Source organism: Danio rerio, chromosome 7 (assembly GCF_052040795.2).
Source record: "Danio rerio strain M-AB ecotype USA chromosome 7, GRCz13ab, whole genome shotgun sequence".
Lineage (NCBI taxonomy): Eukaryota > Metazoa > Chordata > Actinopteri > Cypriniformes > Danionidae > Danio > Danio rerio.
The window spans coordinates 3,834,135-3,859,910 of record NC_141027.1 but is presented as its reverse complement, the minus strand read 5'-3'; the positions used below and the strand labels follow the sequence as shown (position 1 = coordinate 3,859,910).

The 25,776-nt window shown below is 36.5% G+C and overlaps 1 protein-coding gene and 1 long non-coding RNA gene across 3 annotated transcripts in view; both read left to right on the top strand.

Annotated features, from left to right (window-relative positions):
• Positions 1 to 25,776, top strand: part of LOC147842925 (uncharacterized) — a 959,952-nt gene that overhangs the window by 357,506 nt on the left and 576,670 nt on the right. The gene's annotated exons all lie outside the window — the stretch shown is intronic.
• On the top strand, positions 1,511 to 25,328 carry si:ch211-63p21.2. 2 transcript variants are annotated; one of them, XM_087260354.1, is made up of 11 exons: positions 1,540 to 2,310; positions 4,537 to 4,589; positions 4,722 to 5,097; positions 8,105 to 8,248; positions 9,038 to 9,220; positions 11,578 to 11,697; positions 12,670 to 12,831; positions 18,154 to 18,386; positions 21,673 to 21,898; positions 24,782 to 24,902; positions 24,994 to 25,328. In XM_087260354.1, the coding sequence occupies exons 4-11, from the start codon at positions 8,213 to 8,215 to the stop codon at positions 25,023 to 25,025; spliced, it is 1,113 nt and encodes a 370-aa protein (XP_087116480.1). In that variant the 5' UTR covers positions 1,540 to 2,310; positions 4,537 to 4,589; positions 4,722 to 5,097; positions 8,105 to 8,212; the 3' UTR covers positions 25,026 to 25,328. The 2 variants fall into 2 exon arrangements, with proteins under 2 accessions (XP_087116479.1, XP_087116480.1); XM_087260353.1 differs by having other exon boundaries at positions 1,511 to 2,310; positions 4,537 to 5,097.

Below are 25,776 nucleotides of genomic sequence, written 5' to 3'. Positions count from 1 at the left end.
TGGGTATGGCTTTCCACCCGCGACTTACGCCTCAAGCTGCCCTGCAAGAAGCTCAGTCCCAGGTACGTGGGTCCTTTCCAGATTGAAAGACAAATATCTCCTGTTTCGTTCAGACTGACACTCCCTAATCATTTTCGTATTTCCCCCACTTTCCATGTCTCTCTGCTCAAGCCTGCTGCTGGTCCAGCCGAGACGGATAGGGAGGTGGCAGCCGGTGAACAGGGTCCCCCGCCTCTTATGATCGATGGTGAAGAGGCCTACCAGATCCACGAGATTCTGAGATCCAGACGCCGGGGTGGACAACTCCAATATCTCGTTGATTGGGAGGGGTACGGCCCGGAGGAGAGATCTTGGATTAACCGCAAGGACATCCTCGACACCACACTACTGGAAGAGTTCCACTCACAACATCCGGAGATGCCGGCCCCTCGCCCCCGTGGAAGACCCCGGCGTCGAATTGCCTCACTTCAGGAGCCGTTCGTTGGGGGGGGGCTCTGTCACCGACTCGGTCCCAGTCATTCCCCTCGCTGACCAGCAGAGGTCACCATCTCCGGACTTCTAACCATTACGTCATCCAGTTCACTCAGATCCCAGCACACCTGTTCTCCATCTCACTAATGACCCACGTACCACATATAAGCAGCTCACACACACACTTCATTGCGAAGTCTTGTTTAGCCCCGGCCAGCATTTCTGAGCGTTCCATCCTGCCTGATCTCCCGTTGACCACTTCAGCCCGTTTCTCGACTCTGCTCTGTCTTCTGCCTGCCCTTGACCAAAGCCTGTAACACGGACTCTGAATCACGCTGCCTGCCCTTGACTCAAGCCTGGTAATCACTCTGCCTCTGTTATCTACTAATCATCGTTGAGTTGTATGTTGTATGTTCGCACAGCCGTGCGAGGTGTTGATGTTTAAGTGTGACTTAATAAATACTGCAAAATGGATCCCTCCGTGTCAGTCTCCCCGTTACAACTGCTTGTCTAGTAAACGCTTCTTGATTGAATGTTTAGATATTTAGATGTTTAGTGGAAACGAGACAAAAGTTTTAAATAAGACGAACATTTTTTCAGTGTTTTTATGTCTATATATTTGTCACCTGGAGAAAGTCTTGTTTGTTTTATTTAGGCTAGAATGAAAGCAGTTTTGAATGTTTTTAAAGCCATTTTAAGGTGATTAAGGTCAATATTATTAGCCCCCTTAAAGCAAAATTTGATTTGGATTGTCTACAGAACAGACCACTGTAATCAAACCACTGAAATGACTTGGATAATTATCCTAACTTTACCCTAATTACCCTAGTGAAGCCTTTAAATGTCACTTTAAGCTGAAGACTAGTATCCTGAAGAATATCTAGTCTAATATTATTTTCTGTCATCATGGCAAAGATAAAAAAATCAGTTATTAGAAATGAATTATTAAAACTATTATGATTAGAAAAGTGTTGAAGAAAAATCTGCTCTCCGTTAAACAGAAATTGTGGAAATAAATATACAGGAGGGCTAATAATTCAGACTTCAACTGTATATGTTGAGTTTTGTAGAGTTGAACTGACAAATAGCTCTGTGTTTTTCACACAACAAGCAACTTGTTTCAAGCTCTTCAAGCTTATTAGGCCGAATCTAAAGAAAACATTTTATATCCTGAGATTTAGCAAGCGACCAAACAGTTTAAAATGCAAATACTTCAGATCCCTGACCATCATGCATGTGCAACATTAACATCAGCGATGCCCTTAACACTATTGCATGATCAAAAACTCCATTCATTTCCATTCCCAGCGTGCACATTAATCCTCAAATCACAGCATCATGACCTGGGAGAGATGTAGAGACTGAAAAGCAGGGTGGAGACGGAGAGATAGTGAAGCTTACAGTATAGTGGTCATATAAACAGGAGATGCTGGAGAGATTAGGAAATGAAGGGAAAAGGGCGCAACTCAAATAAACACCCCAACAAACACTCTTTTCTGTCCAATCGAGCCCTCGTATGAGGTCTGGGAGCCAAACGGAGCAGCACGTCTCACTCTTGGTCTCCGAAAGACTGAAAATGAAGAGTTTCTGTAGCATCTGACATACTTTAGGAGCTCAGAAAGTGCCGAACACACCTGGATGGGGAGCTGACTGAATCCTGCAGACTTCGTGTCTTTACCAGAGTCTTGAAATCGTAACTATATGATACGATAATCGCGGTGACCTAAATTTTGTCTTTTTTTTTTTGTACAACGGAAAACTGAGGAACATTCATGAGGAAATTTTGAGGATATTTGTTCTTGAACATTGTTCTTAAACAGCATTGGGGAGAAAAAAAAGGTAAATATTACAATTTTAAACCTTACTCTTACTCCTAAACCTAAAATCTTACTCTTTAATTGCAAAAGAAGCCCATATATTTACATTATTTTACTTAAAAAGTGATTAAATAACACCGTTAATTTTTTTAAAAAAGTGACTTAAGATTGCACTGTAAATGTTGACTGTAATTTCAGTGGTTAAAAAAAAAAAAAAACTGTAATAATGCTACAGTAAAATCCATAACATTGTTAAGAGTTATTAACCATAAATTGACTTGCTCATGCTTATGGTTTTGTATTTGTGTGTGTAACAAATGTATGAAGTGTAGGTGTTAGTCCTTCAAAACACGGCTGTACAATACTGTAAATAAATATAATATTGTAGTTTACTGTAAACACTGAAAAGAAAATGTGTGCTATTCATTGTGTAATATATAAAAATTTTACACCTGTTTCACATTTTAAAATATGCAAAACCCATATTTTCACATTATTACGATTAAAAAGTAACACCATTAATCACTTCTTTGTTTTTAGGTGACTTAAGATTACACTGTAAAATAAAATACCGTAATTGTATCAGTAACAACGCTACAGTAAAAATCTGTAACATTGCTAATTGTTACTAATAGTAAATTTACTTTCTCATATGGTTTTGTATTTGTCTGTGTAACAAATGTGAGATATGAAGGTGTTAGTACGTCAAAACACTGGTGTATAATACTATAAATTAATATAATATTGTAGTTTACTGTAATACAAAATTACGCTATTCTAGAACAGCTTTGGGTAATAAATTATTCTGTCTCACTCTTTAAATAAATGCAAAAGTAACCCATATTTTCACAGTACTTTCCTTAAAAAGTAACTAATAACGATATTAGTGACTTAAGATTACCCTGTAAAAAAATACCGTAATTGTAGCAGTAATAACGCTACAGTAAAAATCTGTAACATTGCTAATAGTTACTAATCATATATTTACTTTCTCATATGGTTGTGTATTTGTCTGTGTGTAACGAATGTATGAAGTGTAAGTGTTAGTGCTTTAAAACACTGCTGTACAATACTATAAATAAATATAATATTATAGTTTACTGTAAACATTTTTAAAAATGTTCGCTGTTCTAGGACAGCTTTGGGTAATCTCACTTAAAAAAAAAAAAAAAAAAAAAAAAAAATATATATATATATATATATATATATATATATATATATATATATATATATATATAATAATTATAAAAAAAATATATGGTCATTGTTTAAACAAGGACCGTAATTTCAGTAAAAATCTGTAACATTGCTAATAGTAAATTTACTTCCTCATATGGTTGTCTATTTGTCTGTGTAACAAATGTATGAAGTGTAGGTGTTAGTCCTTCAAAAAACTGATGTACTGTATATTACTATAAATTACTATAATATGGTAGTTTACTGTAAAATGTTTTTTTTTTTTTTTTTTTTTTTTACAGTATTTTCAATCGTAAGGTTCTAGCAACTTCAGCTGCTCTTTTCTTTACAGTGTATCACCCAACACTATACATGGACAATTTTTTATTTTTTTTGTTCGAGGTAATTAATTTCTATTAAGTCTATCGAGACTGCGTATATAATTGTAAAAATTGTAAAAATATATATTTATATATATAAAAAAACGTAAAAACTTTTCGTAAAAATTGTATCTTGTTAGTTTTTTAAAACACTGTTGTATAATACTATACATGAATATTATATTGTAATTTACTGTACATTTTGGTTTTAAAAAGTACCGTATTCTACCGTATTTTTATCGGTGAGGGGCTTTTTTGTTTTTGTGTATAATAGTGTATAATATATTACTTTTTCTCAACACTATTCCAGGACGATTATTTACTGAGGTAATTCATTCCTGTCGAGTTTATTGAGACTGCATATTTAATTGTAAGAATTGTAAAGATCATAAAAAAATACAAACTTTAACTTTTTGTAAAAATTGTATCATGTTAGTACATTAAGACATTGGTGTATAATACCATAAATTAAAATAATATGGTATTTTACTGCACATTTTGTTTTACCGTATTTTTTTCTGTATAATTTCTGACAGTTTATTCTGACACTATTTAAATTAAAAATTCCTAAAAATCATTAAAAAAAATGTGAACTTTCCGTAGAAAAGATAATCACTAAATAATCGGCTTTATGTAAAAACACTAATCACAATTAATCATTAATCTGTTTCTTGTTGTTGTTTTTTTTACAGCGTGTAATATACTACTTTTCCCGAACACTATTATTGTACGAATTTTCACTGAGGTAAATAATTCCTGCTGTATTTAGTTTTAAAAATTTATTGTAAACTTTTCGCAAAAAAATTAATCACCAAAAAGACCAGATGAAACCCGCTGAATGTTTCCTTCTGAACTCCTCCTGGACTTCCCTCATTAGCCACACCCCTTTGCTCCGCCTTAACGCTCTCGACTTTTCCGACCTATGGGACGACGAGGATCTTGAGCTGGACAGTATTGATGGCGACTCCACTCACAATTCACCCACTCAGACGACAGCCTCCCCCATAGTTCCGCCCCCTCCCCCTTTAGCCCCACCCGTATCTCTAGCTAGTGAATCACCGCGGTCAAGCCGTACTCTGAGGCTCCACTGGAGGGCGCTGCTGAGTCTACAGCCCTTACCGAGAGTGGGCCGATTTGGGCCACAGTCCATCTGGGCCACTCTTGAGCCTGTTCATCTGGACACCAACAGACTGGAATACCTGTTTGAGAGCAAAAATAACAGCGCCCTCTGCAGTCTCACAGCAGGACGACAGGTAAGACTTCAATTGCATGTGAATAGATGAAAAAAAATAAGTAAACCTACACTGATATTGTTTTTAATTGCATTTACTAATTTTTTTTTTTTTTTTATGGTAAGTAAACAATTTATATGTACTGTACAAAAATTCTGGGCTCCACGAAATTGCAACACGTTGCCCTAACACAAATCAATTAAGTTCATTCATTCATTTTTTCAGCTTAGTCCCTTTATTAATCCGGGATTGCCACAGCGAAATGAAACGCCAACTTATCCAGCATATGTTTAATGCAGCCTACACAATTCACCGGTACCGCATGTCTTTGGACTGTGGGGGAAACCGGAGCACCCGGAGGAAACCCACGCTAACACAGGGAGAACATGCAAACTCCACACAGAACCGCCAACTGAGTCGAGGTTCGAACCAGCGACCTTCTTGTTGTGAGGCGACAGCTCTACCTACTGTGCCACTACGTTACCGTTGATTAAGGGTTCTTTCACACCTACACATTTGTTTCGGAACGTATCTCGTTTGCCCAGTTAGCGCGGTTCGTTTGGCATATGTGAACAGGGCAATCGTGCTTTGTTCCGAGCCAAAGTAATCGCTCCGAGATCGCTTGAATGAGGTGGTCTTGGCTCGATTGAAATGAACCCTGGAGCGGTTCGATTACAGTGAGAAAGCGATACGATCCGAGCGCGGTTATATCACAGTGTTTTATGGATATGTAATAGGCATACGGCTATTTGAAGAGAGAATTATGAGTATGGCGGGAAGTTTCGCGAGTCTCCGGATGCCCGCAAACGAGTGATGATCTCCCGGTAATCTCGCGTCTCTCTCCCAGTTCCTCAAATAGGCTACGTTGCGCACCCTTCTCACCCCTCCCCACCGCATCTCTTCTCAGACACATCGCGCGCACACTGTCAATCACCACCAAACCACCACCTCCTGACAGCTGAGCGGGACGCTGCAAAATAAACCCTGACACTCTGACTAATGTGAGGAGAGTTTACTCACACGTGACTTGTTTTAGCTCTTTTGGTCCGATTAGAAACTTTGCAGTGTGAAAGCGAACCGCTCCAAGAGCAAAGAGCAACAATGTAACAATTGTCATCTCTGTTTCGGAACAACTGAATCGATTCACAAGTGTGAAAGCACCCTAAGTGAATTTAACAAATTTAAATGGATTCAACATAAAACAATTAAGTTGTCCCCCAAAAACTCTCAGGTATTGAGTTGTTTCAACTCATTTTAAATAAGCAATTCGAACAAGCTGTGCTTTTTTGTGTGTGGGCTGATTATAAACAAACAAATGAAGTTTAAAATTACAATATTTAATTTATTCAGCCCATATAAGTTGTTTGCAAAAATCTTCAGTCAATCCAATGACTGTATCCAATGAATAAATCCAATGAATAAATCCAAATACACTCAAATACAGTGAAAAAAATGTTGTCTGCAAAATAGTTGCAATTTATTTCTGTTGAATTTAAGCAAACAAATTAAATTGAGTAATGTTTAACTTTGCTTGTTTAAGCCCAGCCCAAACAAATTGTTCACAACCACTTATCTTAAAACATTTCAGTAAATTCAAGGAGTCATCTTTGAATATTTTTTTCAGTGTAATAGTTTTTGCTGCCTGTTGAAAATACATATTTAAAATGGGTTAAAACAACACTTACATTTATTAAGTTGTAGAGGGACAACTTAATTGTTTTATGTTTAATCCACATAAACTTTTAAAATGATTAAGTTATTGTAATAAGTTTGGCTCAACTATTATGTGTAAACCCTGTAGCTTCTTCAGTGTGAAAGGGTCGTTTAAACGTTGCTAATAAATACTTCTTTTATTTATTTATTTATTTATTTATTTATTTTGTCCATGCAGGATGTGAGCTAATCAGGGAAACGCTATATTGCACAAATAAATCTGATACATGGCAATAAATGCACACTACATATGACATGCAAATTTATATTTGGATATCAGTTATGAAATATTTATCATATATGCAAATAACATTGTGAAATATTACAAAAATTACAATTAACATTGTAATTTAAAAAAATGTATGTTCAGATATATTAGATTTAATTGTATGTATGTGTGCGTGTTTGGCCATAAAGAAATTAATATATCTAATACATGTATGTTCAAATATATTAGATATGTTAATTTATAGGCGATGCAGTGGCGCAGTAGGTGAGTTGTTGCCTGACAGTAAGAAGGTTGCTGGTTTGAGCCTTGGCTGGGCCAGTTGGCGTTGTTATATATATATAATTTTATTTGTATTATTATTATTTTTTTAAATAAAATTTACCTAAATGTTCTTCCCTAAGGTCATTTTTGTCCAAAACTACTTTATTTAGATTTTTTTTAAGTAGTCCTCTTGATCTTTGCAGTTTAACACTTGGCTATTTTTCTTTTATTTATTTATTTATTTGTTTGTTTGTTTATTTTTTGATGTTTATTTATTTGTTTATTTGTTTGTTTGTATTTTTATTTATTTAGTTATTCATTTATTTATTTATTTATTTGTTTGTTTGTTTATTTATTCATTTATTTGTTTGTTTGTTTGTATATTTATTTATTTTCTATTTTACTTTTAAGTTTACCATCTGAAAAAACACAAGAAAAGAGGACTCGAGTCAACAATCTTAAGTGATTGAAAAAAAAAAAAAAAAACTCCTTAATCTTAGGAAATGAATGGGAAATATTAAAATCTAAAGCTTTTTTTCTAAAGCAATGTATGCTTGAGAGTTAAAGCAGAATAAAAGTTATGAATGAGTAAAGACACAATGGATAAAACGTACATGACATATTTTTCATGCAATATCCAAATCTGAACTCAAATGTCATGTGCATATATTTCCATGTATCAGTTTGCTGTATGGGATGTTCATTTAAATACAGAGTAACACAAGTTGCGCTGTTAGGTACTGATTTTAGAGTCTGAAAAATGTGATTGAGCCTTTAAAAAGCATCTAATAAAGCTCTGTTTTATTTCTCCTTCTGTCGGTGCAGCAGAAGCAGTCGAGTGTGTGTGTTCTGGGTGTAAAACGCAGTAACATCATCACTATAGCGCTCAGCCGTCTCCCGCCGGCTCACTTGCTGCCTCCTGCCATCCACAGCATGGACAACACTGTGCTGGACAGAGAGGACATACAGGTGTGTGTGTACCATACACTACTGCTCACTTCACACTCAATATGTTACTAGCTTAGCTGCCATTTTGAATTTTATTGCGAAATGTTTAAACGTATAGTCCTACAGTATGTTCACTGTAAATGCTTTTCTTAGTTAGATTTGTCTGTTTTATATTTACTTAGATGAGTCTTGTTTCTAGTCCAGATATCTACAAATTCTTCAGTCAAGAAGCATTTTCTAGACAAAAACATATAGTCTTGTCTGATTTCAGAAATGACATGCCAAAATTAAATGAGTCTTGTTGCATTTTGCCATGTAGCTTTTAGCTTTGCTTGCTACATTTCCCAGAGGGTAGCTTTCAGTGTAGTTAAGCTACATTTCTGTAGAGTTACTAATAGCTTAGCTCACTACATTTCTAAATATACTTTAAAAAGTATCTGTTAATGAACTGTTTCCATGTATTTTTTTATTCACACGTTTATTTCTGGTTGTGAATTTCATTATAAGATGTTGATCTCTTCTCTGTTCTCTTTTGATGTTGAAAATTCAACTCTACAGTTTAGAAAACTGACTTTTATTGATATTTTAGTCATTCAAAACAATAATATACTGCATAATAAATAATATAGAGAGAAATAAGTCTGTAAAGTAACAGAAAATGTGCTGAAGTTTATTACAAGGTTTCTTTAATGTGATATGCAACACCAACCCAGACAACACAGCGCTGCAAATTTCTGGCTATTTTTTTGAGTGTAGTCTACCCAACAAAGACAGTAACCCATGCAAGTGTTTCTCTTTCCTGTGGTTCAGAGGTTGCAGACTCTGATTCCCACTGAAGACGAGCTGAATCTGATAAAGGAGGCGAAGGCTCGGGCCCCGTGTTCAGCTCTGGGCTCCGCAGAGCAGTGTCTCCTGACCCTGGGGGACGTCCCTCATCTGAGGGCCAGACTGCAGCTCTGGGCATTCACACTGGACCATGACACACTGGAGAGAGTGAGTATTTATATAAAATAATAAGCTTAGATTGGTTAAGAAAATCTGAATAGAGCTTGTCACTGTTTGGGTATAAAATAATTACATTATTTTCAACTCTGTTATCTACAACTTTGTTATCGTCAACTCTGTTATCATCAGCTATGTTATCCTCAAACCTTTAACTTTGCTATCTTCAACTTTTGTTATCAACTCTGTTATCTTCAACTGTTATCGTCAACTCTTATCTTCAATGCTGTTATCTTCGACTCTTATCAACTCTGTTAACTTCAGCTGTTATCATCAACTCTGTTATCTACAACTGTGTTATTTTCAACCCTGTTATTTTCAACTCTGTTATTTTCAACTCTGTTAACGTCAACTTTGTTATCGTCGACTTTGTTATCGTCAACTCTGTTATCTTCAGCCCTGTTATCATCAGCTCTGTTATCGTCAAACCTTTAACTTCAACTCTGTTATTTTCAACTGTTATCGTCAACTCTGTTATCTACAACTGTTATCGTCAACTCTGTTATTTTCAATTCTGTTATTTTCAACTCTGTTATTTTCAACTCTGTTATTTTCAACTCTGTTATTTTCAACTCTGTTATCGTCAACTTTGTTATCGTCAACCCTGTTATCTTCAACTCTTTTATCATCAGCTCTGTTATCATCAGCTCTGTTATCGTCAAACCTTTAACTTCAACTCTGTTATCTTCAACTGTTATCGTCAACTCTGTTATCTTCGACTCTTATCAATTCTGTTAACTTCAACTGTTATCTTCAACTGTTATTTTCAACTCTGTTATCACCAACTTAGTTGTTGTCAACTCTGTTATCTTCAACTCTGTTATCGTTAACTCTTATCCTCAACTCTGTTATCTTCAACTGTTTTCGTTAACTGTTATTTTCTACTCTGTTATCTTCAACTGTTATTGTCAGGTCTGTTATTGTCAACTCTGTTATCTTTAACTGTTATTGTCAGGTTTGTTATTGTCAACTCTGTTATCTTCAACTCTGTTATCGTCAACTGTTATCTTCAACTTTGTTATTGTCAATCCTGTTATCGTAAACTCTGTTATCTTTAACTTTGTTATTATCAACTCTGTTATCGTCAACTGTCATAATCACCTTTGTTATTTTAAACTTTCTTAACGTCAACTCTGTTATCTTAAATTCTCTGTTATCTTTAACTTTGTTATCTTCGACTTTGTTATCTTCAACTGTTATCGTCAACTCTGTTATCTTCAACTCTGCTACCTTCAACTCTTTTATCATCAACTCTGTTAATCAACTGTTATTGTCAACTCTGTTACATTCAACTCTTTTATTATCAACTCTTAATTAACTGTTATTGTCAACTCTGTTATTTTCAACTCTGTTAACTTCAACTGTGTTATCTTCAACTCTGTTATCTTCAACTCTGTTTTCATCAACTCTGGTATTTTCAACTCTGTTAACGTCAACTCTGTTATCTTAACTCTGTTAACTTCAACTCTGTTTTCATCAACTCTGGTATTTTCAACTCTGTTAACGTCAACTCTGTTATCCTAACTCTGTTATTTTCAACTCTGTTAACATCAACTCTGTTATGTTAACTGTTATTTTCAACTCTGTTATCTTAACTCTGTTATTTTCAACTCTGTTAACGTAAACTCTGTTATCTTAACTCTGTTATCTTCAACTCTGTTTTCGTCAACTCTGATATTTTCAACTCTGTTAACGTCAACTCTGTTATCTTAACTCTGTTATTTTCAACTCTGTTAACATCGACTCTGTTATCTTAACTCTGTTATTTTCAACTCTGTTAACGTAAACTCTGTTATCTTAACTCTGTTATTTAACTCTGTTAACGTAAACTGTTATCTTCAACTCTGTTATCGTTAACTCTTATCCTCAACTCTGTTATCTTAACTCTGTTATTTTCAACTCTGTTAACATCAACTCTGTTATCTTAACTCTGTTATTTTCAACTCTGTTATCTTAACTCTGTTATTTTCAACTCTGTTAACATCAACTCTGTTATGTTAACTGTTATTTTCAACTCTGTCATCTTAACTCTGTTATTTTCAACTCTGTTAACGTAAACTCTGTTATCTTAACTCTGTTATTTAACTCTGTTAACGTAAACTGTTATCTTCAACTCTGTTATCTTCAACTCTGTTATCGTTAACTCTTATCCTCAACTCTGTTATCTTCAACTGTTTTCATTAACTGTTATTTTCAACTCTGTTACCTTCAACTGTTATTGTCAGGTCTGTTATTGTCAACTCTGTTATCTTCAACTCTGTTATCGTCAACTGTTATCTTCAACTTTGTTATTGTCAATCCTGTTATCGTAAACTCTGTTATCTTTACACGCATATATTTGCAAACAGGAAATTGCAGAGCCGCTCTTTCATCTGAAGCTCGCCATGGAGCAGCTGGCGACCAATCAGACGTTTCGATGCATCCTCGCAACTGTGCTGGCCGTCGGGAACTTCCTAAATGGCTGTAAGGTCAGTATAATCAAAGAGCTTGGAATGACCAAGAGGCGACACTCTAGTGTAATTTGGGAAACAGCCACTAGAGGGCGCGGCTGCCATTTTGGAATAAAAACTCCAATAGAACAACAGTATATTATAAGTCTGTAAAATAAACTATTAAAAGTGCTGATGATTGTGATAATAAGTGTTGTATTGTCATCTTTCAGGTTGTATCTCAGCTTTAATACGCTTTTTAAATAGATAAATAAAAAACAAAGCAGCTGCTTGCCATCGCAAAAGTAATGAGATCCAATGGACGGCCGATCACTTTCACTCCAAAATGGCGGAATCCAGGCCTGTTGCTGGGTGCTGCTGTTGCAATGGAACGTTCTATTGAGTGTCGCCTCTTGGTCATTCTAAGCTCTTTGGTATGACTATGAAGAAAGATGTGTATTTCACACCTTAAAATCACTTTTAAAAGGGGTTTAAACACAATTGTGTGTCAGCAGTGTGTGAATATAACCAGCCTCTAATGAGAAACATTATATGTTTTTATAATTACACCTGATGAAACAGTCTGCAGAAACACTTTGATTGACAATCTCCCTTTTTACGTGTCATCAGAGGGGGAAAGCCCCGCCCACTAGTGACCACTCTCCCTAATTAGCATAAACAGCCTTTTTCAAACAGATGATGTTAGTGCTGCTTGTAATCTGCCACTATGCTGACACACAGGCATTTGTAGCTCCGCCCTCATTTGAAAAAGAGTACAATCTCATTTGAATTTAAAGTGACCATCACTAAAACGCCACAATTAGGATCAAAGCCTAAAAGGGTCAGTTTCAGAGAGTTCTAAAACATTATTTGTGTGGTATTTTGAGCTGAAGCTTCACACACACACTGTAGGGACATCAGAGAATTATTTTACCTCTTGTTCAAAGGGACATGATAGGACCCCTTTAATTATCACATCTAACGTAATGTGATGGTTTGTGTTTGGTGCAGGCTAAAGGGTTTGAGTTGAGTTACCTGTGCAAACTCTCTGAGGTGAGAGACACACACGGCCGACAGCCTCTCCTGCATCACGTGTGTGTGTTACTGCTCCAGATGTACCCACAATCCTCAGATCTCTACTCGGACATCACTGCAGTCACAAAAGCCAGCAAGGTACAGTATGTGCTTGTGTTTTGTGCTAGAAATGTTGCTCTATTTGCAAGTAATGTATTTAGATGAACTACAGATTTAGTAAAAATACTATTTTAATTGTAAGGAATGAAGAGTCATATTGTCCGATTCCAAATGAACCTGAATCATAAATCTTGTGCCTAAATATTGGATGATGTGAAACATGTATTGTTCTCTGATGAGCAGGGCTTAATTTGTGCCGGAACCTCTGAAATCTGATCCAGCACCTCATTTTACCGTTCTCCTCACCAAAACCTCACCCCCCATTCTTAACTTTCTTCCGCGACAACCCCCTTACCCTCTCCACCACCCTCCACCCCTCTTCCTCCTCCACTCTTTGCTTTGGTTTGTGACCTGAACACCATGAGGGCAGCACGACCTTTGTTTGCCTTGAGCGCCAGTTACGCTTGCGTCGGTACTGACATGCACACTATAAAACAGGGGTTCTCAACTGGTTTGGCCATGGGACCCACATTTTTACATGGTCATCAAGCCGCGACCCAATTTTTTAGGAACTATAATGTTATTTTAGGAATTATACTTAATTTGTATTTATTTGTTAACATAAACAAGAAGTGACAGATACATCACAGGGCTCGAAATTGTGACCATTTTGGTCGCATATGCGCCCGAAAATTAATCTATGCGACCTCATTATATATTTGGGCGCATTAGTGCGACTGCAGATAATGGTTGTAGTGCGACCTGTTTTGATTTTTTGTAAAAACGTGCTGAATCGCTCTTCCCTGCCGCTATATTGGTTCATATTAGCTGTCAATCACTCAAGGTATTCCGCTGTCAGATACCAGGGAAGGAGCTTTTATGACCACGGGAAATGCAAACGGCTGAAGAGTGAAAACTTAAAGCACACAGGTTTGCAAACCCCACCTAAAATTGAGGTGCAGATGAGAGCGATCATGACACGTCACGTGGTGAATAATGATCCGCCAGCTGAGATCAATCGAGTACGCGCTTCTTGGAGAAGGCGCCCGAATCTCCATGCATTGCATTCACTGCGTGTTCAGCGCAAATGTCCGCTAAAAGTCAAATCTAATACTTTACATATCATCGCCAAAGAAGCTCGCCTTTACTAAGTTTACACTGAAACTGCGGCTCATAACAAAGAGCGGTTTTGCGCCGGTGGTCACCGCAAGAATCTTGCGCTGCCTGCTCATAAATTGGTTCGGCTGACTCGCCTGCTTTTCCACTAACACAGAAAAATGAAAATCATCTCAGACTGAACCTTTAAATTGACACAAAATGAAACCAAATCTTTTAAAGTGATAGAAGTGAGACTTTCTTTCTTTTGTCTATTCTTTTTTGAGGTGTAAATTATTTTTATTTTTTATTTAGTTACTGATGACTGTTTTGCAGCTTTCATCATTGAATTGAATGATTTATTATAATCTTTTGTTTGTTTTGTAGCAGAAATATTATTTATTAAATTGACATGCATATAAAAACAGCAGCACAAAATAAATATTTCTTACGGCAATGCTTCATTTTTGTTTGATGCAAACAATTATTTTTCATAAAGTAACAGACTTGTTATAGCAGATAACCTACATTCATGCACATTCAAGGCAGCATCATAATGAGAAATGTAATTCATTGTTACTATTATTGTCATTTTCATCATCACTAATATTCTATAGCCTAATTATTAGACATTCATTTTGGAATTATTGCACACAAATATCAATGTCTTCGCAGCATTAGTTAGATAGTTGTTTCTGGTTTTTGTTAGTCCTAATTAATGTTGTTTTAAAATACAATAAATCCCTTAAAAAGCAATTTGCAGCGGTGCTCATTCATTTTTTGTGGGTGCTCCTAAATTTTTTCTGGTGCTCCTAAATTTATTTTGGTGCTCCTAAATATTTGAAGTTGGGAGCACCGGCGCTACCAAGTAAAAAAGTTAATTTCGAGCCCTGCATCATAAAAAAATCACAAAGACTTGCAATTAAACACTGTTTTATTGCTGTCATTTAACAAAATGTATCAAATTATAAAAATATTACAAAGTAAAAACAACAAATACTGTTAATAATAAACTGTTAATAAAACATGTTTTCTGGTTTCTAAATGTTGTTTTAATCTAGAAGGTTTCATGCTGTCTTAGGAGAGCACCTCACCACATATGACACTGAGGCTTTAAGACTTTTTTTGTCATCAATGTTTACATCCATACTTTACATATTCGTGGTCGTACTTGCACTTTGACATATTTGTTGCAATAATTAAATGAAATTTCACATGTCCAACGGTAGGGTTGTCGCGCACGCATTTCAAAATAAAAGTCCGGCATAAGCAAAATAAGTAAAAAATTTAACTTTTGGTTTTTTTTATCACAGACTCCGCGACCCACTGAAAATGTTCCCACCAGTTGAGAAACACTGCTATAAAAGATACTAATGCAAGCTGTTATACACTTACATAGGCCCACCAATTTGATTGCGCAAATGTTCTGTTACCTCTCCCTCTGGTAACAAGCAGGATCCATTACCCTGATCTGTTCCGGGACCTCACTATTTGCAAATTAAGCATTGCTGATGAGTCCACCTTCACTGTCTTTCCCACATCTGGAAGAGTTACGGTGTGGAGAAGCCTCAAAGAAGTGTCTCACTCGGACTGTTGCATGCCCAGAGTGAAGCATGGGGGGATCAGTGATGGTTTGGGCTGCAATATTATGGCCTTCTCTAGGCGAAATACTTGTGCTAGATGGGAACTGAACCATTCTGAATGAGCATCGGACCCAATGAGTAAATCATTGTATCCTGAAGGCAGTGCCATGTATCAGGACTATATTGCTCCAATACACACAGCAAGACTGGTGACAGAGTGGTTTGATGAACATGAAAGTGAACATCTCTCATGGCCTGCACTGTCACCAGAACTAAACATTATTGAGCCACTTTGGAGAAGCAAGCCAGGAAACATTTTCCTCCACCAGCATCACGTGGTGTCCTGAACACTATTCTGCAAGAAAGCTCAACATCACTCTAGCTGCTGTGCAGGACTCGTATCTGCCATTCCCAAGACAAATCAAAGTTGTGTTGGTTGTATATGGAGGCTCTACACCAGGGGTCACCAAACTTGTTCCTGGAGGTCCGGTGTCCTGCAGGTTTTAGCTCCAACTCTTATCAAACACACCTGAACAAGCTAATCAAGGCCTTACTAGGTATACTTGAAACATATTGGCAGGTGTATTGAGGCAAGTTAAAGGGTCACGAAACACCAAAACACATTTTTTGAGCCGTTGACAGTTGTATATGTGTCCCACACTGCTAAAAACACTATTAGGACACCTATATCTCACTAAAAAGTGAAAATTGGTTGTTTTTGCGATATTTCGAGCAAATTTGTACTTCCGGTTCGAAACTAATTTTTGAAGCTGAGTCACGGCCATGAGATCTTAGCCTGTATTCCAGCGTGTTGACTGGACGTCTGTACCTGGGAGTACTGTATTATGTCTCCGTGTGCTGCAATAATGCATGACTAATGCTTGGTTCAACAATAACGTTACATGTCTAAGGAACATTGTTTACCCTAGAGCTTTTCTCAACTGCAAATGGTGAGATCCGGATTTGCTGATCGTCTCGTCTTAATATCTTAATAAAGGCTCTACTCTAGTAGCAAAGAATTCTGGCCCAGATTTGGCATAAAGCTGGCACAGCAGGCATTCATCCGGCACTGGCATACAGCATGTGGGCTAAACATGGCCCGGGTTTGGCAGAGGTGGCACCGTTTTTAAGGCGGCACACAAGATTTGGGCCAGATGAAAAACGTAGTATTTGGCCCAGAATTAAAAATGTGATAAGTGGGCCATGTGAGTTTGGCCAGTCTTGACCCACATTTAAAATACATTAAAATAATTTTTGATTAAATAAATCAATTCTACCAATCAGGTCACTGAGAAAAAACAAGGCCCATAGTGTGCCTAAACCGCAATGCTTCATGGGTTTATCAATTTCATTGCAATCGTGACACACCAACTTATCTAGCCCAGTTCAGGCCCAGTTATGAGTTATTAACTTGGCTGAGACTTGGCCCAGATATGGTCTGTGTTTGGCCCTTGTCTGGAAGCCAGATTTGGTCCAGTCATGTACCGTAATTCACTGCGGCATGTGGGCCAAGCAAAACCTGATTGTGTGGGCCAGAGCTGGGCCAGAGAAATTTTTGCTATGTGGGTAGTTGTTGTGAATTGTCCTGTCTCTACAGATTTGGTAAGTGAAAGACCAGTGGTCCTTGTTTATTTAGATGGCAAAGTTAGTTCATATCGAACTATTACACCGAGTGTAAACATGTTAGCACCGCAACCAAACAATTACTGTAGTTTAGGATTTTCACCGCATTTTGTGACTGGAATAACACACGCGGCTTTCTGACGCTACCTGCCGAGTGCATCTAGGTTACAGAGAAATGCGGAAGTTTTTTTTTCCTCATTCGACGTGCGGTATCAAACATTGCATGAAAAATACACGCTTAGAGCAGTTCCTCAAATCAAATATCTCGTTTGTCGCGAGGGGCATGAATGAAATTCCTGAATGAAAGAGCCAAACTGCAGTTAAAGTCCACCATTTAATAATTTGGCAAATAATTTGATTACTGATGTCCAGGTAAACACAGTCACTTTCTCCCCTGTGTGTGTGTGTGTGTGTGTGTGTGTGTGTGTGTTTGTGTTAGTGTGTGTGTGTGTGTGTGTTTGACTCTGAAACTCAGCGCGTGCCCAAATCGACACTCCCATATCATCCCACTTTTGCTCCTCCGACACTCCCCCTAAACAGAGCTGAACACGCCCACTTTCCTGACTTTTTCCAAAGTAGAGGTGTGAAAACACCCTGCTGAAACGAGGGGGTTTGGCCCTTTAAAGCTAAACCCTGCAGGGCCACCGGCCTTCGAGGACTGAGATTGGTGACCCCTGCTCTACACCATAATAATGAATTATTGTGGTCTAAAATCTGGTGCTTCAGTTTCATTGTTCAACCCCTGTATATTGTGTAAAAAGGTACACTAATTACAAATACAAAAGAAAAGAAAAAAACTAACAAAAGAATACAATAGTCAGAGAATCGAATCATTATCAGTTACAGAAAACAAAATGGAGAGGGCTTGTGTTTAGTCTGTGGACTGGGAAATAGCCTATTCATCAAAATCTTTCCAAACCCTCATTCACAATCCAGTAGATGTTTTGATGATATCCACATAATTTGCATCCTGTTTTGGACATTTCCTACTGACCGAGTTTCCCTCTCTCGTCTCATTTGATCCCTCTCTTCCTGTCTCTGATAAACATTGGCACACTAGTGTGACTATACGCAAGTTCAGCTGAATCTCTGCCAGCTCGAGGTCCTTTGCAAAGCATCATGGGATCAACTCCGACTTCTTGAGAAGGATGGAAAGAAGAGGAAAGGTGGAGGAAGGAAAGATGGAGGTGTGGAAGAGGCATCATCCCTCCATCAACAGCTCCACCAATTTCTGAAAGACTGCGAGGAAAGACTGAAGGTGCTGCGAGCTGTTTACCGCAGAGTCATCAACAGGTAAAACCCACAAAATAACACCTAGAGCTGGGTAGATTACTTATGAAGTGTAATCCGATACTGATTACAAATTACATGAGATCATTTGTTGTCAATAATATAATCACTTTCTGTACACATTTATAGGAATATAATGTGATTACTTTTGGATTACATTTAGATTTATAGCAATGTAATCCAATCCCATTTAAATTTATGGCAATGTAATCCAATTACTTTTATATTACATTTAGATAATGTAATCCAATTACTTTTGGATTACATTTAGATTTATAGCAATGTAATCAAATTACGTTTAGATTTATGGCAATGTAATCTGATTACTTTTGGATTACATTTAGATTTATAGCAATGTAATCAAATTACATTTAGATATATGGCAATGTAATCCAATTACTTTTGGATTATATTAAGATTTATAGCAATGTAATGCAATTACATTTAATGTATGGCAATGTAATCCAATTACTTTTGGATTACATTTGGATTTATAGCAATGTAACCCAATTACATTTAGATTTATGGCAATGTAATCTGATTACTTTAGGATTACGTTTAGATTTATAGCAATGTAATCCAATTACATTTAGATTTATGGCAATGTAATCCAATTACTTTTGGATTACATTTAGATTTATCGCAATGTAATCCAATTACATTTAGATTTATGGCAATGTAATCCAATTACTTTTTCATTACGTTTAGATTTATAGCAATGTAATCCAATTACATTTAGATTTATAGCAATGTAATCCAATTACATTTAGATTTATAGCAATGTAATCTGATTACTTTTGGATTACATTTAGATTTATGGCAATGCAATCCAATTACTTTTGGATTACATTTAGATTTATAGCAATGTAATCCAATTACATTTAGATTTATGGCAATGTAATCCGATTACTTTTGGATTACATTTAGATTTATAGCAATGTAATCCAATTACATTTAGATTTATGGCAATGTAATCCAATTATTTTTAGATTACATTTAGATTTATGGCAATGTAATCCAATTATTTTTGGATTACATTTGGATTTATAGCAATGTAACCCAATTACATTTAGATTTATGGCAATGTAATCTGATTACTTTAGGATTACGTTTAGATTTTTAGCAATGTAATCCAATTACATTTAGATTTATGGCAATGTAATCCAATTACTTTTTCATTACATTTTGATTTATAGCAATGTCATCCAATTACATTTAGATTTATAGCAATGTAATCTGATTACTTTTGGATTACATTTAGATTTATGGCAATGCAATCCAATTACTTTTGGATTACATTTAGATTTATAGCAATGTAATCCAATTACATTTAGATTTATGGCAATGTAATCCAATTACTTTTGGATTACATTTAGATTTATAGCAATGTAATCCAATTACATTTAGATTTATGGCAATGTAATCCAATTATTTTTAGATTACATTTAGATTTATGGTAATGTCATGCAATTACCTTTGGATTACATTTGGATTACTTTTGTGCTAACACTTATTTGATGTCACAAAAATTGAAGTGAGGTAATCTTGTACTATTTTAACAAGCCATAAATAACTTTCATTCTTTATCAGCAATCTGTCTCAATAGCTTCTTATTACATTGCAATATATCAACACCTAAAATACTTCAAATTACCAACGCTAATATACTGTAGATCCATCAACAGGTAAAACCCACAAATTAATACCCAGAGCTGGGTACATTACTTTTGAAATGTAATTTGATACTGATTACAAATTACATGAGAACATGTGTAGTCAATAATATAATCGCATTACATACACATTTATAGAAATGTAATGGGATTACTTTTGGATTACATTCAGATTTATGGCGATGTAATCCTCTTACATTTAGATTATGGCAATGTAATCTGATTACTTTTATATTACATTTAGATGTATGGGATTGTAATCCCATTACTTTTGGATTACATTTAGATTTATGGCAATGTAATCTGATTATTTTTGGATTACATTTAGATTACTTTTGTGCTGACGCTTGATTAATATATTGAAGTAGGACAATCTAGTACAATTTTGAAGAAACAAAGAAAAAAATCTTTCATTCTTTATCAGCAACAGATCTCAATAGCATTTTTTTAAAGTGCAATGTATTGATACCTAAAAAAATACTGAAAAATATTAACACTAATATACCTCTCGAGTCTAAATGCACTATGTAATATACCTCATTATTATTGTAACTCTCGCTAAAACACAACCAATCAAACCTTATACTATTGAATAGATTACACTTAACTAATTAAGTACATTTAAAAAAACAGCATCACTACAAAAAAAATTATATTGAATAACATAAAATTCACAGCAATATCACTGCTAAATCAAATGTTTCTATTTATGACAATGACGTAGTACATAAAGTAATCCCCCCTCACTCAATGCACTTAAAATGAAATCATGTCTAGTGGCAACATTTTAAAACAATGTTTAAACAGCCAAAAATGCTGTATTATGTATGACAGGCCAGTCATCTTGTTAGTAAACAGTACCTGTAGAAAAGTGACGAAGTGGTCGGCGCCAGTGGTGTAGTAGTTAGTGCGTCAACACATGTATTCCGGTGCTCGTGGCGACCCGGGTTTGATTCCGCCTCGTGGTCCTATGCCAATCCTTCCCCTCTCTCTACTTTCCTGTCAATTCTCTACTGTCCTGTCAAAAATAAAGGTGAAAACCCCGAAAAAATAATAAAAAAATAAATAAATAATTGAAATAATAAAAAAAAAAAAAGTGACGAAGTGCCGTCATTATCTTTTTAGTCCAAAAAATGAAGTTATCGTGTAAACAAACAGGGAAAGCATATAAAAGTCATCCGACTGTTCCACTAAACAACATAAGACAATTAATCCAGCTATTAGGCTGGATACAACTTTTTCAGTCCGTGCGTGATTTCACACCCCTCCCTCTCTTCGCTGAATAAGCAATAAGAATCAAAAATGTATATAAGCAACAGGTTTACAATGACAAAACATGGATTGTAACTTAATTACCAATGTGTAAATAACATGTAATCTTGTAATCCATAAAAATGTAACTGTAGTCAGATTATGAGAATTTTAAATAGTAGTTCATCTACACTTGATTTTTGTAATCTGACTGCATATAATCCATCACTACCCACTCTGTTAATGCCAATGCATCTTTCATTAAACAAATTTGCACTGAACCACATGCAAAAAGTTATTTTGCTCTCTTTTTTTATTATCTATTTGTGTTTGTTGCTCTCCACTTATTTCTTCCTTGCCCTCAGATTCCACTCGTTCCTGCTGTTCCTGGGTTACTCGCGCTCCATGGTGAGAGAAACCAGTGCAGAGGTGTTTTGTAAGACCGTCAGCGACTTCGCTCTGGAATACAGAGCCACTCGCAGTGCTATCGTTCAACAGAGGGAGAAGGAGAGAGAAAAGGAAAAAGGGAGGAAGAAAGACAGCCAAAGCACACCTGAATTCAAAATCAAACTCCAGCAAAGTCCATCTGATGTAAGTGACAGACATCTTTCACTACAGAGAGTTCAGGGGTAGAGTTGTCACAATACTGGAATTCGATACCAATCGTTACTGAAGTTTTAAAAATGTCTATTTCCTGCGAACATTTAAGCGCTGTTGAGCACGTTCCTGATTTGCCATTGTGCACATGCTCAACAGAAATGACTGTGATTAGCCGTGAAGGTCACCGGTTCACCGAACTAACCGCACAGCGGTTGTAACCACAGATACAGTGTGGTACATTCCCTTTGCTTAAATACTCCATCATTGTAAATTTGTTTTGAGACTGGTAAAAGTGTTTTAAGTCTGGTTCCTTTTTTTTTTCTAAAATGTAAATTAGTTTCGTCCTTGGTATAATCGCTTCTCCTGTGTAATTGTGTCTTATGATAGGTACAGATGTTTTCCAAAATGTATATTTGTCTCAAGCTTCATAAACGTGTTTCACACTTTGTAATGTTGTTTTGCACTTCCCGGCCACCATACTTAAATGTTTGCGGGAAATGGACGCTTTTAAAACTTCAGTAGCGATTGGTATCAAATTCCAGTATCATGATAACCCTAGTTCGAGGATAATGTGTTTCAAGTAAATCTAAGGGTGCTTTCACACCTGTGAATGGATTCAGTTGTTCCGAAACAGAGATTACAATTGTTACATTGTTGCTCTTTGCTCTTGGAGCGGTTCGCTTTCACACTGCAAAGTTTCTAATCGGACCAAAAGAGCTAAAAACAAGTCACGTGCGAGTAAACTCTCCTCACATTGGTCAGAGTGTCAGGGTTTATTTTGCAGCGTCCCGCTCAGCTGTCAGGAGAGGTGGTGGTTTAATGGTGATTGACTGGGTGCACGACGTGTCTGAGGAGAGATGCGGTGGGGAGGGGTGAGAAGGATGCGCGACGATGCCTATTTGAGGACCGGGAGGGAGACGCGAGATTACCGGGAGATCATCACTCGTTTGCGGGCATCCGGAGACTCGCTAAACTTCATGCCATGCTCAAAATTCTCTCTTCATATAGCCGTAAGCCTATTACACATCCATAAAAAACTGTGATATAACCGTGCTCGGATCGGATCGCTTTCTCACTGTAATCGAACCGCTCCAGGGTTCGCTTCAATCGAGCCAAGACCACCTCATTCAAGCGATCTCGGAGCGATTACTTTGGCGTGGAACAGAGCGCGATTGCCCTGTTCACATATGCCAAACGAACCGCGCTAACTGGGCAATCGAGACACGTTCCGAAACAAAAGTGTAGGTGTGAAAGCACCCTAAGTTACGTAATCAGATTACTTTTTAAAGCTTACTAGTTCTTTAAAGATGATCTCTATCTAGAAACTAATTTGTTATACTAAGGGAGGGGATGATACAAAATTGCATAGAACCTATGCTTGCCATGCAGGGTAGCAAACTAAAGTTTAAAAATAAAATACCTCAGGTTTTCACTATACTTTTGGCATCTTTGTGTCCTTTGAAAATGCTGGAAAATATATTTGTGTTTTTATTCCACTAAACGGACTCTGATGGTTAATTTCAGAGTTTTATTAGATCAGTTACACAAGCTGGATTCACTGGTCAGATGCACTGGAAACGCAGCACACTGAGGACATCTGCTGGTTAGCAGGGGGAATTGGAAAAAGAAACAAACTAAAAACAAACATTGTTATGTTCTGCTGTTTTTGAACACATATATAGTTGTCGTTGTATTTATATTTACCATGCTCGGTCAGAATCTCTTCAAATGAATAAAAAATGAGAAATTCAAACCGAATATGCATTTCTGAAGAGTTTTACATACTCTTTTTATCTATCCTATATTTCATGTATAATCCTCAAAGGTTCGATTGAGCTGCTCTTCAAACTCCACAGTCGTGATTTTACATTTATTTTAGCCTGACGTTTATTAACCTCACAATTCATTGTTGGTTTAATATATATGTATATTACTCACCTTTACTAGTTACTTTTTTATAGAATAACACAAGATTGTAATGCATTGATATTAAAATAAACTTTCCGAAACACTGAAAATAAATTGCTGAAATAATTTTTCCAACATTTATTCATCTACTTATTTTCTTTCTGGCTAAGTGTCTTTATTAATCAGGGGTCGGCCCAGTGGATTGAACTGCCAACTTATCCAGCATATGTTTTATGTAGGGGATGCCCTTCCAGCCACAACCCAACACTGGGTAACACCCATACAGACTCATTCACACACATACACAACGGGCAATTTAGCTTACCCAACTCACCTATAGCACATGTCTTTGGACTTGTGGGGTAAACCGGAGCACCCGGAGGAAACCCACACCAACACGGGGAGAACATGCAAACTCCACACAGTAATGCCAACTGAGCCAGCCGAGGTTCGAACCAGCGACCTTCGTGCTGTGATGTGATCATGCTTCCCAATGCTATAAGCTACACCCCTGCTGAAAAATCCATCTTAAATCAGCCTAGGCTGGTTGGCTGGTTTTAGCTGGTCGACCAGGCTGGTTTTAGAGGGGTTTTGGCCACTTCCAGGCTGGTTTCCTGCCATTTCCAGCCTGGTCTTAGCTGGTTAGGCTGGGAGATGACCAGCTAAAATCAGCTTGACCAGCCTAGCAGGCTGGGAGCCCAGCCAAAACCAGCTATATCCAGCTTAAACCAGGCTGGTCAAGCTGGTTTTAGCTGGATTTAGCTGGTCATTTTCCAGCCTGACCAGCTAAGACCAGGCTGGAATGGCTGGAAACCAGCCTGGAAATGGCCAAAACCCCTCTAAAACCAGCCTGGTTGACCAGCTAAAACCAGCCAACCAGCTGGTTTAAGCTGGATTTTTTAGCAGGGATAACTTTAGTTTTTGATGCTTTTTTTTTTAATTAAGAGGACTTTCCTTTTTGTGTAGGAGAATCAAGAGCAGGTGAAGCTTGAGGAAGTTTTGAAGACTCCTGATTCTTCATCATCCTCATCTTTCCACTTTGACTTCACTCTTCCACGACAACGCAGCAAGTCGAGCGACAAGAAAGGTATTATAAGTGTTGGCACATGCCTCAGATGCAGTCAAGTACAAGAAAAAAAAGTATTATTTTAAAATAAATGTAATGTCGTTCATTCCAGGTTTTCACTCGTCCCGAAGGCTGAAGTGGTGAACACCATGCCGTCCACATGCCCACAAAAGGGTTGATGTTTGAGCTTGTCATCCATTTTATATTGTTCAGTATGAGATAAAACTTGAATTATTGTTATTTGAAGGGTACTTTATGTAGCATTTTTACAGTTTTAGTACATTAAAGGTACTGCTGTAAACTACAACACTCTGTTTTTAGCCATTTTACTTGTCATCATTTCTCGTAACTATGATTTTGATGAAAGCATTAGCATAACAGATTTGTTTGGAAAATGTGCTTAGCTGTTTAGTCAAGTCAAATAAATGTGTTTATTCAAACAACCCACATGAAGATATGCTTAAGTAAATAATGTTAAATGCTGTGTTTGCTAGTGTAAGAACTGGTACATCAGTTAAACTTTATTTTTTAACTACAGTATTATAATATAAAAGAAAACTACATTATTTTGGTTTATATTATTGTTACGTTACATTAGCAATTCTTTAATTAGCTCAAAAACACTAGTATTTTATTCATATGAAAGTGCTTGTTTACAAATTATCCTAACAGTTTTAATCAACCTTGGGTACTAATAATATTGTTCGTTTTATACACGATAATAAATAAATACAGTATTTAATACGAAATGTTTTTGTGACTGTAAAAAATGCCACGAAAACAATGACTGAGTAATAGCAAACGTTTTGTTGTAATAAAATACAGTTTTTAAATACCTCCGAAGATTTTTGTAATAGCTGAGCAGCTTTATTTCAGATTAACAGCCTGTAAATTA

Coding starts and splice junctions, on each gene's coding strand:
- si:ch211-63p21.2 (XM_087260353.1), top strand. CDS start 4,669: ATGAAACCCGCTGAATGTTTCCTTCTGAACTCCTCCTGGACTTCCCTC. Junction 9,221..11,577: donor ACCATGACACACTGGAGAGA/GTGAGTATTTAT, acceptor ATTTGCAAACAG/GAAATTGCAGAGCCGCTCTT. Junction 12,832..18,153: donor CAGTCACAAAAGCCAGCAAG/GTACAGTATGTG, acceptor TTGGCACACTAG/TGTGACTATACGCAAGTTCA.